Source organism: Bos indicus, chromosome 15 (assembly GCF_029378745.1).
Source record: "Bos indicus isolate NIAB-ARS_2022 breed Sahiwal x Tharparkar chromosome 15, NIAB-ARS_B.indTharparkar_mat_pri_1.0, whole genome shotgun sequence".
NCBI classification, from domain to species: Eukaryota; Metazoa; Chordata; class Mammalia; order Artiodactyla; family Bovidae; genus Bos; species Bos indicus.
In genome coordinates, this window is record NC_091774.1 from 76,815,859 (window position 1) to 76,832,354 (window position 16,496).

Below are 16,496 nucleotides of genomic sequence, written 5' to 3' on the forward strand. Positions count from 1 at the left end.
GGAGTGGGTGGCCAGATGGCAAATAGCCTTGGTAAGCGCCCTTTTGTTGTTGACACAGGGACCACGGTGGATAAGCTGACCCCCTCTTCCCCCCTCTTCCTCCCCTAGCACTTCCCCGAGCACCTGGACCACTTTGCAGAGAACATGGAGGACTTCTCCAACGACCTGTTCAGCAGTTTCTTTGATGACCCTGTGCTGGACGAGAAGAGCCCTCTCCTGGACATGGAACTGGACTCCCCCACGCCGGGCATCCAGGCCGAGCACAGCTACTCCCTGAGCGGTGACTCGGCGCCTCAGAGCCCCGTCGTGCCCATCAAGATGGAAGACACCACCCAAGGTAAGAAGGGGTGGCAGGGCCCAGGACCCCAGACCCAGAAAAGCCACTCACAGCCACCTCTCAAGGGAGACCGTCCTCCATGTTTCGGCTCTTCCTCAGGTCCAACCCAGAAGGGCCCTTGTCAAGAGGCTCTTCCACTGACTTGATGTGCAAAGGGGCAGGTCCCAGACCAGCAGCATCACCTGGGAACTCGTTGGAAAGGCAGGTTCTTGGGTCCCACCCAAACCTGCCAGATCAGAAACCCTGTGGGGAGGGTCCAGGCTTCCAGGTGATACCGACTGATGCATAGGTCCGAGAACCAGTCTTAGATGAAGCAGCTGAGGGGCTGGGGTGGGGAGGATTAAACAGTACATATGAACAAGTTACCAAGACTCTAGAACCTTACCACCTCCTCCCACTGTGCAGTCCTCTGAGACGTTACCTGGGAGAGCCACCCGCACCCCACCTACTTCTACTCCGGAAGGCGGAGTTCCCTAAAGCTCTCCTCTGCCCACCTCTTCCCCTGTTATGCAAAGGACCCTTTGAGTCTTTCCTCTCAGGCGATCAACATTCAATTCGAGAACGCCAGCCTGCGTGCTCCCTAGAAATGGTCTCTTGGGGTGTTTCCTCAGATACAGGTGGTGCTGGCTCCTTCCTGTTTGGCTGGGTGATCCTGGACTCAGCCTTTATAAGCCTCAGTTTCTTCATCTCAAATGGGAATAACAGTAAATGTTTCGATAGCACTGTCCAGTCTACAAAGTGCCTTCCTGTTAATTATTTCGTTTATTTCTCACAACTCACAGGTGAGGTCAGAGTCACTTTAATCATACTCCCTATTTGTCTGGTAAGGGAAATGAGACTTCAGGAAAGCTGAGTTGTTTTGGTCACGCACATAGTAAAATGCAGAGCAGGGACCTGGGAGCAAGCAGGCCCCCTGGTTCTAAACCTCATACCCTTGCCACCACCACACTTGCCAGCCTTAAGGGGCAGTAAGGGGTACCGGCTTTGGTGTGCATCCCGGTGCCTCTACCAGCTACTGTGTGACCTTGAACAAGTTGCTTAACTTCTCTGAATCTCAATTATCAAAGGAAGACATAAATAGCTTGAGAATTCTGGCTCATATATATATATATGGAAGTGAAAGTGATAGTCACTCAGCCATGTTCCAGACTTTGTGGACTGTAGCCCGCCAGGCTCCTCTGTCATGGAATTCTCCAGGCAAGAATACTGGAGTGGGTTGCTGTTCCCTTCTCCTGGAGATCTTCTGGACCCAGAGATCGAACCCAGGTCTCTCGCGTCGCAGGTGAATTCTTTACTGTCTGAGCCACTAGGGATGTCCCTATATAGATATATTTATGTGTGTGTATCTATATATACATTTGTTGTTATTTAGTCTCTAAGTGTTTCTGACTCTTTGCAACCCCATGGACTGCAGCACACCAGGCTTCCCTGTCCTTCACTATCTCCGTATGAATAATTTGTGGCTATTTCATTGTGTATATAAAGTCCTATTAAGACGATAGTGGCTAGAACCATGAACAGGGTTCCCTTCCCTTCAGAGGACAATGGTCTTAAGTGGAGTTTTTAAATTTTCTCATCTATTAAGTGGACAGAAGAGCAGTGCTGGCCCCCAGAGTTCATGGCAGGAATACACAAATTCATACGCATCGAGAGCTGGGAATCAGTCCCAGTGCACGATGTGTGAGCTGCTTCTGAGGGTCTTTGAGATTCCCCAAGGGCAGAGACAGGCCCTTATACCCTGCCCCATCCCCCTGCTTGAGGGCAGGGACACCTGCTGGGGCTTTAAGAGGCTCCAGGGCTCGTGGCTGTGGAGGTTCCAGCAGTGTCCCTACATGCCCTGACCTCAGCCCTGCCATCTGGAAGTCACCTCAATGGGGCGGCGGACCCCAGCCTGGGGAAGGGCAGCATGTGGGGTGCACCGCTTCCCAGCCGGGCAACTCCTCGCCACCCCAAGCCTATTTTTAGAGCAATTTGTCTGTGGGTCCTTTGCAGGGGGCAGCTTCCCGGAGGCCGGCAGGCTGGCCCTGTAATTTGGGAAGATTGTGGGTGTTCCTGGAGCCCAGGGGCGGGGGCCCTCAGGCTCCCTGCAGGGTGGGGCCTGGCCTCAGAGGTGGGATCAGGCGGCTGCTGACCCTTCTCCCCACCCATAACAGGCCTCAGAGCCTCTGGTCCCTCTAGCCCCTCCGTGCTGGCTCCTCAGACCTCAGCCTCACCCGAGCCAGGTGCTGGGCCACCAGCAGCAGAGCTGACTTGGAGAGGAGGACTGTAGGCACCCCTCAGGAAAGGGGGTGACGCCCTGCAGCCCTGTGGTCCATGTGAGGCCAGGAGGCCCACGAGGTGGGCAGGAGGTGGGCGCTGCCCTGGGAAGCCTGAGCATCACCCACTGTCCCATCCAGGCACCAGACGGCCGTGGAGTCTTCCTTCTTATCTTGCCTCCAGTATATTCTTCTCCACCCCTGCTGCCACTGCCTAAGCACATGCCTCGTTTCCTCTCTCCAGAAACAGCCTCCTGAGGGTCTCACCGCCTCTATCTCGCCTGCGGTCAGTCCAGTCTGCACACTGAGGCAGAGTGATCTTTTTTAACCTCACAACCCTGAGTGTGCTTAAAATCCTTCAGTGTCTCCTCGTTACCTTTAGGACAAAGTCACAGCTCCGAGTCCAGCCTCCAAGGCCAACCCATCCCTGCTGGCCTCTCTGACTCCGTCTTTGTATTCTAACCGCGCTCAACTGCTCGTGACTCTCTCCAGACCCCCAGCACCTAGCATGGCACTCATTAGATGTTTGCTGAATAAATGTAATCGTATTCACAGTAGCTGCCGTTTGTTGAACATTTACTTCTTGACCAGTACTTTTACAGGTGAGGAAGCTAAGGCTCGGAGAGGTTAAGCACCTTGCCTAAGGTCACACAGCCAGGCGGGAGGGGTCTGTTGTCCAAGCCCACTCTGTAAACTGCTGAGTGAAGAAGAGGCCTCTATCTGTTCTGGGCCAGCCCACTCTGCCCTTCCACCTCAGCAGCGCCGCCCCCCATGCCCTTCCCTTCCTGCTTCCTCGTGTACCCTAACATCCCTCCACGGCCCTGTCCAGCAAGGGGCCAGGAGGGGGGCCGAGCCCTCTGCTCTGGGAGTCGCCTGAGCCTGGGTCCTGCCCCCTTCCCTAGATGTGGAACATGGAGCATGGGTGCTGGGGCACAAACTGTGCTCAGTCATGGTGAAGCAGGAACAGAGCCCGGAGCTGCCCGTGGACCCTCTGGCCGCCTCCTCGGCCATGGCCGCCGCCGCTGCCATGGCCACCACCCCGCTGCTGGGCCTCAGCCCCCTGACCAGGCTGCCCGTCCCCCACCAGGTGAGCCTGGGGTCTGTTTACAGGGGCTGAGGGCGGGAGGAGGGGGGGTGGATCTCTGCAGGAAGGGCCATCTGAAACCCTGGGCACCCCGGGGCTCTGAGCAGGGACCAGTGTGGCCCTGTCTCTGCCCCCACCTTGGGCCACCCTTTCACCAACCTAGAACAGACTCAGACCACGGGGGCCCTCACTGTGTGCGGAAGAAGACGAAGGGACCCAGGCAGGGCTGGGCATTGGGGACCCCACCCAGGGTCTCAGGGTAGGAGACAGCCCAGGCCACATAATTTTCTGTGTCCGGATTTTTAAAAACGAAGAAACACCTAAATGGAAATATAAAAATTATACCCTATTTCCATTGTTTATATTCATGAGATGAATATGTTTAACCTACACTCGCAGGCCGGCCCTCCCCCCATGAATGTCTAGATACCGTCGCTCAGCTATAGAACCAAAGCGGACCTCTGAAGACCCTTCTGGGGCCGTGAGGCCCAGACTCCCGGCGCCTGGGAGAGGCCCTGCCTGGTCCCAGCTCTGCTCCCACTTGTGCTGTGGGCACAGTGCCTTCCTTCTTCATTCCTCAGCTTCCTTCTCTGTAAAATGGGAGCTTGAACTATGGCTAACGGGCTCCTACTCTTGCGTCTAAAACACGAGTTGTTGTTTAGTTGCTACGTTGTGTCCGACTCTTTGTGACTAGCCCACCAGGCTCCTCTGTCCATGGGATTTCCCAGGCAAGAATACCGGAGTGGGTTGTCATTTCTTTCTCCAGGGGATCTTCCCCACCCAGGGATACGAACCCGCATCTCCTGCATTGGCAGGAGCATCCTTTACCACTGAGTCACCGGGAAGCTCTTGGAATCCCTTGAGTCGGGGCTTGGCTGGCACTGCCCCCTGCTGGCCACATGGCTCACCCGCTCAAAACGCACGTGACCCAAGGGTTTCCCAGGTGGCAGCAGCGGTAGAGCCTGCCTGACAGTGCCAGAGACGTAAGAGACACGGGTTTGATCCCTGAGTCGGGAAGATCCACCGGAGGAGGAAATGGCAACCCACTCCACTTCAGCATTCTTGCCTGGAGAATCCCATGGACGCGAGAGAGCCTGGGGTCGCAAAGAGTCAGACATGACTGAAGCGACTTAGCCTGCACACCGAGGCAAGAAAGGGCAATCCTTCCTCCTCCACCAGGGACTGGAGGGCTCAGGGCTGGCTGCAGACGGAGAGGATCTTTGGGGACCATCTTCAGGGCTGGCTCTGTGACTCCTGAGGCCTCCGCAGAGCAGGAAGGGAAGACAGGATGGCCGTGGAGCCAAGGTCATGGAAGTTAGGCGCTGGGCTCAGGGGAGCCACGTCCTCTCCCCAGGTCTTCTGGTCTGTGTCTCGCCACCGCACCTCTGACACAGGCTACACTCTGGACGCCCTCTGTGCGCACTGTTTCCGGATCTAGCCAGGCTCTGTCTGGGCGCTGTGCTTTCGCAGATGCTTTTTCCTCGACGTGGAGTGCCTTTCCCCTCACCCACATCCTGCCCCACCCTGTATCTGGAATACTGCTGTTTCTACTTCAGGACTCAGATTTCAGCTGCTTAGGGACGCTCGGGGACCTTTCTATAATGCCTCCTTCGTCGGCGTTGTGATTACCGTTCAGGGAATCTGGCAGTGTATCTGGCAGTGTAATCTGCCAGACATTACATTATGTGGGTCTCATGGCAACCCACATACCCAGGCCTGCATGGTGTTCACAGTCGGTGTAGGGTCACCCCCTCCGAAAAAGACAGTCCTGGCCTCAGAGGCCACAGGAAGCCCTTCTTCCCTGAACTCGGGAGCTAAACGATGTTCCTTGGCCACCACTCTCTTCCCTGAGGCCTGACTTGCCTTCTGCTTGAGGCATAAGAACCTGCCTCTGCTCCCTCTGGGATATGCCTGGAACCCTGAGCCCAGCTACTTTCTTAATGCTGTAGGGCAGACGCCCCCAGGCTCAGGGAGGGCGGGAAGTTGGTGGGGACAGGCCCCCGGAGCAGCTGACGGAGCCCTGCCTCTTCCTCAGGCCCCAGGAGAGATGACTCAGCTGCCAGTGATCAAAGCCGAGCCCCAGGAGGTGCACCAGTTCCTCAAAGTGACACCAGGTGGGTGTGTCTGGAGAGGGGCTCTTCGTCTCCAGTCTTGGACAGACCGCATTCCTTACCCCTCGGTTCAGCCCCTGTCTCCCTCGACACGTCCCTTTTCTCCCCATAACAGCCTCTCCTCCCTTTTGTGCCCGTTCCCTGCCTCTCCAGGCCCTTCCTGCTCATTCTACAGCTGTTGTCACTGTTATCACCAGCTTCTCATCCTGTTTTCCAGTTTCCCCTCCCATCATTCACTAACTGAGGTCCTCTCCATAGCCATCAGCTCATCCATCCATTCATCCATTTACTCATTTATCTGTCCATCTGTCCATTCTTCCAGCTATCCATTCATCCACCCATCCAACAAGAGTACATTGGGCCTCTCCTAGTTCCAGGAACTGGGGATGCACAGAGAGAAAACAGTCATTGTACCCAAGGAGCTCACACAGTAGTGAGGGTCACAGACAAACCACTAATTATACGGTTGTATTGTGGGTTAAAGATGACAGATCCCAGGAAACACCTCCCCAGACCTGACAGGAGAGGACAGAGGGAGCTTCTTGGGTTGAGCAGGAGAGAGGACTAACTTAATCTTTCCAGTCCCACCGCATTCATTCATCCAACACTGACTAAGCATCAACTGTGTATCAGGCCCTGGACGAACCACCACAAGGTTTAGGAAGGTGAATAAGGCCCAAGTTTCACCCTCAAGTTACTCACAACAGCCTCTGAGAGAAGACAGAATTAACTGGAGGTAGAAAGGGACCATCCCATGGATGGAGGACCCTGGTGGGCTGCAGTCCATGGGGTCACTAGGAGTTGGACATGACTGAGCGACTTCAATTTCACTTTTCACTTTCATGCATTGGAGAAGGAAATGGCAACCCACTCCAGTGTTCTTGCCTGGAGAATCCCAGGGACGGGGGAACCTGGTGGGCTGCCGTCTATGGGGTCGCACAGAGTTGGACACGACTGAAGCGACTTAGCAGCAGCAGCAGCAGCAGAAAGGGACCAGTGTGAAAACACCTTACATCATAAAGCATGGTCGCATCCATTAGCCCATTGCATCCTCCCAGCTCCATACAGGGAGTCATTTCATCCCCAGTTCAACAGGGAAGTGAGGCTGGGAGACGTTAAGTAAACATGAATATAGGTCACACTGTTGTGGGGTACAACAGTCAGGACTTGAACTCGGGTCTGACTCCAAGTTCAGTGGTCTTTACAGTACGGCATCCACGAGAGGCAGATGAGAGCCAAAGAAGACAGAGGGGACTCCTGTAGAGGCAGTGGGGGGCAGAGCCCAGAAGCACGCAGTGGTTCCTCCTCCCAATCTCAGCCCAGCTCTGCGGTGCAGTGAGCTCCAGATTCCCGCATGTGCATGCGAGTGTGCTCAGCTGTGTCTGACTCTGTGCAACCCCAGGGACTGCAGCCTTCCAGGCTCTTGGTCCTCTGGGCTCAGCGCAGGCTTCTTCCTGATGCTGCGGCCAAGAGAGGCAGCAGGGAGGGCGTGCTGGGGAGAGCAGTGCTCTTGGCGCGTCTGCTGAAAGCTCAGTGCCTGCTGCCCTGTTACCCTGAGGTGGGAAATGGACACCCTGGTGTTAAATGGAAAGAAAGGGACAGAGGCTGTCATTTGCCCTGTCTGATCCCCATGGGTATCGCTGTGGGCAGACTCCAGACATCTCCTGGGGTTGCCAAGTTGGAGGCTCACAGACCCTGAGCCCTATGAAGTCAGGGTTTAGTCACTAAGCTGTGTCTGACTCTTGCAACCCCAGGGACTGTAGCCCACTAGGCTCCTCTGTCCGTGGGATTTCCCAGGCAAGAATAGTGGAGTGGGTTGCCATTTCCTTTTCCAGGGGATCTTCCCGACCCAGGGATCAAACCTGGATCTCCTTCATCGCTGGCAGTCTCCTGCATTGCAGGTGGATTCTTTACTGTCTGAGCCACCAGGGAGAGGAGCCCCGAGAATCCAGCCTCTGTGTTATCCCTGCCAAGTGTTAGTGTTAGTCGCTCAGTCATTTCCAACTCTGCGACCCCATCCATGGACTATACCAGGCTCCTCTGTCCGTGGAATTCTCCAGTAAAGAACACTGGAGTGGGTAGCCATTCCCTTCTCCAAGGGATCTTCCCAACCCAAGGATGGAACCCAGGTCTCCTGCATTGTAGGGGGATTCCCACCAAGAATCGGGTTTAAAGGAGCTGGGCTTGGTGGAGTCAGAGAGGGCATGGCCCTCAGATACTGTCTTCTGGGATGTCAACTCTACTTTCTGACATACTAGGGTCCGGGGGGAGGGGTGTCCTGACATTATAGGGGTCAAGGCCCGAGCAGTCTGCCCAGATGCCTTCGGACTGACTTAGGCCCGCGCTGTGCCGAACTCTGTCTGCCCGGAGCTGGGGCGCCCGGCTAACCTGGTTTCTCCTGCTCCCCACAGAGGACCTGCTGCAGATGCCTCCGACGCCCCCCAGCAGCCACGGCAGCGACAGCGACGGCTCCCAGAGTCCCCGCTCTCTGCCCCCTTCCAGCCCAATCCGGCCCATGGCCCGCTCCTCCACGGCCATCTCCACCTCTCCGCTCCTCACCGCCCCTCATGTAAGTAAGCAGCTGGGGCCAGAGGAACCCAGTGTCTGGGGGGAGCCCTAAGCCTGATCCCCACCCGCATCAGAACACAGGAGGCGCCTGCCCCGCAGATGGGAGTGAAGATTTTTTAATTGTGCTTGGGGATGAATAGGAAACGGGAAGAGTCCAAGAGGCCTGCTGAGCCCGCTGGCAGCCAAGCTGGGCCTACAACTTGACATTCCTGACCTCCAGGGGGATAGCTCAGGCTGCCTCCAGGGAGCACTGTTTGCAGAGCAAAGTTCAGGAGGCCCAGAAGCCCTGGGATGGGTGGGGGACCCCTCAGGTCTAGAGGTGGTAGGTGTCCGAGGTGGGTGCTGTTCAGGGGGCCCTGGACAAGTAAGCTCTGAGGCTGTGGATTCCACAATGGGATCTAGGGACCAGCCCTTCCCAACACTATATTGAGGGCCTAACATGCCAGGCTGCCAACAACATCCTCAGCACTTGTGACATGTTACTGGATTTAATTCAGATCCGCCCCTTTTTCAGATGAGGAAACTGAGGTTCAGTGAGCTGGGTGCCTTGCCCAGGTCGTGCTGAGGGTAAATGGCCGAGCTCAGATTTGAATGCAGGGCTGTCTGGTTCCTAACTAGTATGTCCCCCTTGCCGCAGAAATTACAGGGGACGTCGGGGCCGCTGCTCCTGACGGAGGAGGAGAAGCGCACCCTGGTTGCTGAGGGCTATCCCATTCCCACCAAACTCCCCCTCACCAAAGCCGAGGAGAAGGCCTTGAAGAGGGTCCGGAGGAAGATCAAGAACAAGGTAAATCTCGAGGCAGACCCTGGCCCTGCCCTGGGACTTCCTGGGGGGTGGGGGCGGGGCTCTGCTTCCCTGGCCGTGCCAGTCCTGAAACTGGGGAGCCCAGGAACTGGATACGTGGCTTGGTAATTCCGTGAGGGACAGGGAAGCCTGGCCTACTGCGGTCCACGGCGTCACGGAGAGTCGGACACAGCATGGTGACTGAACAATAACAACTCCCGTTTGGGGGCTTTCCCCTCTAGATCTCGGCCCAGGAGAGCCGCCGTAAGAAGAAGGAATACGTGGAGTGTCTAGAAAAGAAGTAAGAGGCCTGGGGCGGGAGGACAGTCCGGGTGGCCTGGGCTCCGCTCCCCAACCTGGCTTCCTCTCCCACCCTCTCGGGGGCGGTGGGGGAGTGGCATGGGGAGTAGGATGCTGGTGGGCAGGGCAAAGCGGGCAGCAGAGAGACTTCCTTGGTGGTCTAGTGGTTACGACTCTGTGCTCCCAGTGCAAGGGGCACAGGTTCAAATCCTGGTCGGGGACTAAGATTCAGCATGCCACACCCCATGTGACCCCAAAGTGGGGGGGAAGCCAGGTCTGGGGGCTGGCGCTGAGCCTGTGCCTGCTTGGCCCCCCCAGGGTGGAGACATTTACATCTGAGAACAACGAACTGTGGAAGAAGGTGGAAACGCTGGAGAATGCCAACAGGTGGGTGGTGCCGCCTGCGTGCCCCCTGGCCCCTGCCCTTCTGCAGCCAGTGGCTGGCTCTGGCATAGCTCTGGGAAGCAGGAGGGAGGAGAGGCCACTGAGCTCAGAGTAATGCAAATCCCAGAAGCAGGGGCCCTGCAGCCTGGGACCCTCAGTTTCCCTTCCTCCTTTATCCACTCAGAACTCTAGATACTGGACACGGCTGGCGAGATGCTTAAGTGAGGTAATACAAACCAGCAGCAGCCCCTGGGCACTTGTTAGAAATGCTTCGTGCTCGGGCCTCCTGCCAGCCCTGTTGAATCTGGGGAAGGTTCCACAACCTATGTGTTAACAAGCCCTCCTAAGGTGATTCTGAGGCACCCTGAAGTCAGACCACTGGTGTACATGGTGTGCATGCTTACTACTCAGAGTGAGTTTCTCGGACCAGCACGTCAACATCAGCTAGGGGCTTGCAGAAGTGCAGAATCTCGGGCCTCTCCCCACACTTAACTTGAATCAGAATCTGCATTTCAGCAACACACTTAAGTCATTCACGTGCATGACTAAGTTTGAGAAACAGTCTGGAGCCCACACAGGGCCTGGCATGCGGTGGCCACAGAAAGTCACAACTCCGGGTGCTGTCTTTGTGATCCTGGGAAAACTGTCATGCATCTCTGGGCCCCAGTTTCTCTGTCAACATGGAGACGATGGAAGTGGTATCTCCCCGGATTCATGTGACGATGCGATAAGACCTAGCAAGAAAAGGGCCAGCACTCTCCTTGGCGTTTGAGAATGCTCCCTTCGTGTTAACTTTCCTTCTTTTTTTTCTTGCTCTTATTCTGAATTCTTGTTAGTGACCAGTCATGAGCCCACAGTAGGTCTTTAATAATTGTTCGCTGGGAGTAATTAAAACAGCACCCTGTTCTGTTGAGCAGGTGCTCAACAGAAGGCTCTTTCCTTCTTTCCTTCCTTCTCCCCCAGCTTCTCCAGCGGGATCCAGCCACTCCCCTGACTGACCTGGAGAATGCCCCTCTGACTCAGGAAAGAGGGGAGGGAGCCTTCGCCCCTCACCCGCTTCCTCTGGCCCAGATTCCTCTCTGGTCCCAAATAGGGCCAGGCCCTTGGAGCTATTTCGCCACCTGCTGTACATTCTGGGAACTGCAACCCCATGGACCAGCTGGGCGGGAGGGAAGAGATGGTTCAACATTTGTTCACCAAGGGTGGGCGGAGTCCTTGCTGGGGAGGACCCAGTCCCTGCCCTCAGGGAGCCCCCACAGTTAGCGAAAGAGACTGACGTCGTTGTTCAGTCGCTCATTCGTGTCTGACTCTTTGCGACCCCGTGGTATGACATACAGATTTGTAAATGAACGAAGTGTTACACGTGCTGTGACAAAATTAACAAAAATGGTAGCTTCCCCCCTCCTCCCCGCCGCCCGCACGCTCACTCCTCACCATGTACCAGGCCGCTGCCAGACACGTCCTTCTTAGCAGCTCAGGGTAGAAGGAGGGAAGGTCGGTTTAGCTGCGGCTGCTGCGGGGTTAAAGAAAAAGGTGACCTCAGCCCAGGTGGGCTAGGCCCGCCTCCAGTCTCCGCTTTGGCCAGAAGAAGCCTCACGGGGCTCCTCTGAGCTCCCACAGGGTGACCCAGCTATTCACCGTGAAGCGGGCGCCAGGTGCCCTGGCCACGCCACAGAGGAGCCAAGCAGGAAGTGACCTTTTCTGCCTTGAGTGAAGCGGGCACCTGGTGTGGGAGCCAAGTCTAGAGCCAGCCCAGGTGCCCCCACCCGCACCCGCACCCAGGGAGAGCTCCAGGAGGCAGAGATACCTGCCTGCTGGGTCAGAGCCACTGGGTGACCGCTGTGCCCCCCTCAGGACTCTGCTCCAGCAGCTGCAGAAACTCCAGACTCTGGTCACCAGCAAGATCTCCAGACCTTACAAGATGGCAGCCACCCAGACCGGGACCTGCCTCATGGTAGGTCACTGTTCCTTCCCCACAGATCCGCAAGAGGCCCGCTCTGCCCCCAGGCCGGCTTTCCGGGGCCTGGGGGGTGGTGTGCAGAGCATTCAGTGCACTGGCTCCAGCAGACCCCCGCCTCTCTCCCCAAAGCCCATGGAACCTTCCAAAACATGACCTTCCCTGACCAGTTCTGACACGGTGTGGATGGTAGTGACTCACACGAACCCTGCTAGGGGATGACAGGCCAAGCGCAGTGAGGAGGCAGCCTCTGAGGATCCAGTGAGGGGATGGGCCTGGGGTGATGCGGGGAAATATGGACCTGTCTCTCTCTACACGCCTGGTGGGATGTCCAGGCTGTGGCCACAGCCTCTGCTTGCTCCTTTTCCACGTCCCCTGTAGCTGTACAGCCTGTGGCCTCTGGGTTAATCACTGTCCCCGGGCCCTCTAAGATCCTCAAGCTGTCAGGATCAGGTGGCAAAGCCGGAGTAGAGGCAGGTGTTAGTTTGGGCTCTGTGACTCTTAGCTCCCGGTGCTGGCCAGTCTTCCTGGGAATCCTGCTGGGAATCTAGTGTGAAGATATGTCCCCGTCCCTTGCCCCAGCCTCAGTCTCCTCCAGCACCTACCCCTTCCTTCCTTTCCTGATTCCTTTCCACCCCAGAGGTGATAGCCACACTGGCCAACTCCCTCTCTTTTCTAGTGCTGCCTGGGGTGGCCCCTCTCCAATGGGCTGAGATGGCCTGACAGCCTCCACCTTCTCCTCCCGCACATGGCTCTGGGAGCAGATTTCCTGAAAAAATGATGAGCCTTTGGCCCCCAGTGGCTCATGGAGGGGGGAGGGGGGAGGGGCTTGGGGGTGGCCAGGGCTGCCGCCATCCCCTGGCCCAGCTCTGCCCACCACACTCTCTCCACTGCCAGGTGGCAGCCTTGTGCTTTGTCCTGGTGCTGGGCTCCCTCGTGCCCTGCCTCCCTGAGTTCTCCTCTGGCTCCCAGACTGTGAAGGAAGACCCGATGGCCACTGACAGCGTCTACGCCGCCAGTCAGAGTGAGTGCCCCAAGCAGGGCTGACCTCCCCCTACACCAGCCCCAACTTCTGGGCAGAAGACAGACGCAAGTGAGGAGCCAGGTCTGGGGCTGACACCGTCTCATTCTACCTTCCCATTTTGCAGATGGGGAAACTGAGGCCTCTCCCAAGGGTCTATGATTTGTTTGATGTTAGTTCTAGAATTAGAACTACAAGGCAGAGCCCCTGATTCCCAACCCACCCAGGAGTGGCTTGGCCAGGGGAGGAGGTTTAGGGAATAACAGGAATGTTCCCACCCTAGCCCCATGTATTATGGCGCCGGTTGGTAGGGCGCATCTGCTAAGCCACCATCAATATTTTACAACCGGGATAGCGAGTGAGTTTCAGCTCCAGGGCCATTTTCCATAAGATGTTAGTGGCTGCATGAAGCACTGCTAAGAAGGACTCTGAGGCCCCATTCAGGATCAACAGGAAGGTGTGGCAAGATCCACTGGTAATGTCTGTCCCGGGCAGAAGCGTGGGAGTGGTGGTGTGGACTCAGCTAGTTACCACCCCCTGGGGCTTGTGAGGACTGTTAGGAACATGGAGTTTCCCAGTCAGTCATATCTGCCACTCGCTAAGTGCGTGACCTCGGGCATGTGTCTGAAGCATGCTAAATTTTAATCTCTTATCTCGAAAATGGGAGTTACCAGTTCCATGCTTATTGAGCATGTTTGCTGTGAAGACGAAATGACATGGTGCATGAAGGCTCTCGGTACAGTTCCTAGTACATTGCAGGCTCTACTAAACGAGAGCAGCAGTCGCTCCCTTTTGATGCGCTCACAAGAGGAGAGAAAAGACACAACACGAAGTGGCAAGGGGAGAACCGGCCCCGGGGGCAGCGAAGAATAGGGTGGATTTCCGGAGGCAGAGGATACTTCAGACAGACCTCCAGAGGAACTTCCAGACGGTCCCTCATGGCCTCCTGGAGCGTGTCATCCAGCAGGGCAGGAGGAGGAAAAGGAAACAGATGGGAGGTCGGAGGGAGCGAGGAGCTGGGGGGAGTGAGTTTCACGAAGGAGGGATGCTGCAGGGAAAATGAGTTGGGCCTGCAGGCCCTTGAGGGGAGGGAGCGGCCGTGGGGAGGGTTAGGGGAAGAGGAAGCAGAGGTGGGGAGTGAAAACCCCTCCCTGGACCAGAGCAGCCAGAGAAGCAGAGAAGAGGCAGTCGCTAAGGGAGGTGGGTGGCAGGGATGTAAGATCCTGAGAGGCACATGTCCGTTTTCTCAAGGCCAGAGGGGTCTGTGTGATGGGAGGCACAGGGGACTCCGGAGAGGAAGGAATGGAAGTTGGGGGAGTGGGATTAGGGGGCGGGGGAGGCATGTTGATGGACAAAAGCAGAGTCAGAGGAGCCAGGGGAGTGCAGGAATGAGTGAGCCCCTCGGAGTGAACGCAGTGGGTTTCAGGCTCAGGGTCCCCGCAGGGCGCAGGGTGAAGGGCGAAGAGGAGGAAGTGACCCCTGGAGCAGGCTGGCCCATGGAGCTGGGGCAGCGCAGAGGTGCAGGGGCCCTGCTCAGGCAGACCCTGAGGTCAGGGCCCTGAGAGTGAGGAGGGTGCCGGCGGCTCCTGGAGTCAGGCGGGCCAGGGTCTGCAGCTCAGCTACAGTGCATCGTCCTTAGACTGGGACAAGGTCCCTGACAACCTGGAGCCTCAATGGACTGTTTTGTGAAATAGACCTAAAAATATCTCATTCTAAGAGTTTCTGTTAATGATTTGATATAGGTTAAAGGATGCCGACAGTGTCTGATAGGCATAGTAGATATCCAACAAATGTGTTTTCTCTTTTCCTCATCTCCCTGAGGGGTAAACTGGGGCCTCAAATGGGGAAAAGGTTTATTCAAGGTCTCACAGGAAGGGAGTGGTTCAGTAGGATGAAAACCCAGCTCTCAGATGCCCCAGCCCAGTGCCCTCTGCTTAGGGAGCACTAACTTGCTCTGAGTGCTGTTTCAATCACTCTGTTATCTCATTTAAACCTCGCATCGACAGGAGGTTGGCCCCTAGTATCCTGTTTTACAGATGAGCAAGCTCAGAAAGGTGAAAGCAATGGCATGGCTTGCTGCAGTCACACAGCTGGGCATCATTTGAGCTGGATTCAGATCCAGGCCTGAAAGAGTCCAGGGCCCAGGTCCTTGACCACTGGGCCCTGAATGCGGCCTAGATGGGGAGGGAGCCTTGGCACCATGGCTCACCCTGAGCTCCTTCTCCAGTGCCCTCCCGGAGCCTCCTGTTCTACGACGAGGGAGCAGGCTCGTGGGAGGATGGCCGCAGTGCCCTGCTGCCTGTGGAGCCCCCCGATGGCTGGGAGATCAAGCCCGGGGGGCCGGTGGAGCAGCGACCCCAGGACCACCTGCAACATGACCACCTGGACAGCACCCACGAGACCAGCAAGTACCTGAGTGAGGCCTGGCCAAAGGACGTCGGTGGGAACAGCACGGGTCCTGACTTCTCCCACCCTAAGGAGTGGTTCCATGAGAGGTGGGTGGGTGGCCCCTTCCCTTCCTGGGGCCCCAGGCTCTGCCCAGCCCTGGTCTCCATGCTATCAGCCACACCCTCCCACGGCCCCATCCCTCCCAAGTCCAAACCCAGCTTGCAGACGGGCGAGAGGGTCCTTCCCGGACAGAGTCATCCCTAACTTCTCTTCTCTCTCCAGGGATCTGGGTCCCAACACCACCGTCAAGCTCTCCTAGGCCGTGCCAAGACCCAGGACACAGGGCGTACCCTCTGGTACTCAGAAGAGGGGTCGTCCTGCTCACCAACCCGGATCCGGCTCGTACCCCTGCCCCCTGGGGTCCCCTCCCAGGAGAAAGGGTTCCACTCCCCATCCCCCACCAGCCCCTCTTTGCCCCAGATCTTGACTGGGGCCCCCCCTCCCCCCACATTTGGACTGTTCCCTTGGGCCAACCACTCTGTTCTCACCCCCTCCCTCCCACAACCATCCGTCCTTCTCAGATAAACCACTCACTGGGTTACCCACCTCCTTTCTCATAATGACCAAGAGGACCACTGCCTCCCTGCCCCACCCCGACCACATACACACACAGACACATCAACAGACCGACCCACTAAGCCCCGCCCCGCCCCCCCTCACTGTACAGAGACCAAGAACAGAAATTGTTTGTAAATAATGAGCCTTATTTTTTATTATTGCCAGTCCCTAAGATATTGTATTTTACAAGTCTCCCTCCTACCTTCAACCCTCCCTAGTTTTGTATTTTATGAAGTTAGTGCGGGCTTTGCTGCTCCCTGGCCCAGGAGAGAGGGTCCGCCCCAACCCCTCACCTGGCCTCCCCCTCTGCCGCTGCCCAAGCCGCTGGGCCTTTTTAATTGCCAAACTGCTTCACCCATCAGCTCAGCACATGCTTTAAGAAGGCAAAAGTAAAAAAAAAAAAATGATGCAGCATCAATCCCTGACTTTGTGCTTTTCTTCACGGTAGGGGTCGTGGTCGGGGCGGGGGGGCGGGGGGGTGGCACTGAAGATGAAGGAATAAGAAGGTAAGTTTATCTGGGGGCTTCCCAGGTGGCGCTAGTGTGAAGAACCCACCTGCCAACGCAGGAGACATAAGAGATGCCGGTTCGACCCCTGGATCGGGAAGATTCCCTGGAGGATGGATGGCTACTCACTCCAGTGTTCATGCCTAGAGAATCCCATGGATAGAGGAGCCTGGTGGGCTATGG

The 16,496-nt window shown here is 56.7% G+C and overlaps 1 protein-coding gene across 1 annotated transcript in view; it reads left to right on the forward strand.

Annotated features, from left to right (window-relative positions):
• CREB3L1 (cAMP responsive element binding protein 3 like 1) overlaps positions 1-16,225 on the forward strand; it is a 37,053-nt gene extending 20,828 nt beyond the window's left edge. Inside the window, exons 2-12 of the mRNA XM_019975630.2 lie at positions 109-337; positions 3,495-3,679; positions 5,712-5,790; positions 8,199-8,356; positions 8,993-9,142; positions 9,382-9,440; positions 9,758-9,826; positions 11,678-11,777; positions 12,678-12,804; positions 15,029-15,296; positions 15,472-16,225. Coding sequence (XP_019831189.1) covers positions 109-337; positions 3,495-3,679; positions 5,712-5,790; positions 8,199-8,356; positions 8,993-9,142; positions 9,382-9,440; positions 9,758-9,826; positions 11,678-11,777; positions 12,678-12,804; positions 15,029-15,296; positions 15,472-15,508 — 1,461 coding nt within the window. The 3' untranslated portion in view covers positions 15,509-16,225. The remainder of the gene's footprint in view (positions 1-108; positions 338-3,494; positions 3,680-5,711; positions 5,791-8,198; positions 8,357-8,992; positions 9,143-9,381; positions 9,441-9,757; positions 9,827-11,677; positions 11,778-12,677; positions 12,805-15,028; positions 15,297-15,471) is intronic.
• The last annotated feature ends 271 nt before the right edge of the window (positions 16,226-16,496 follow it).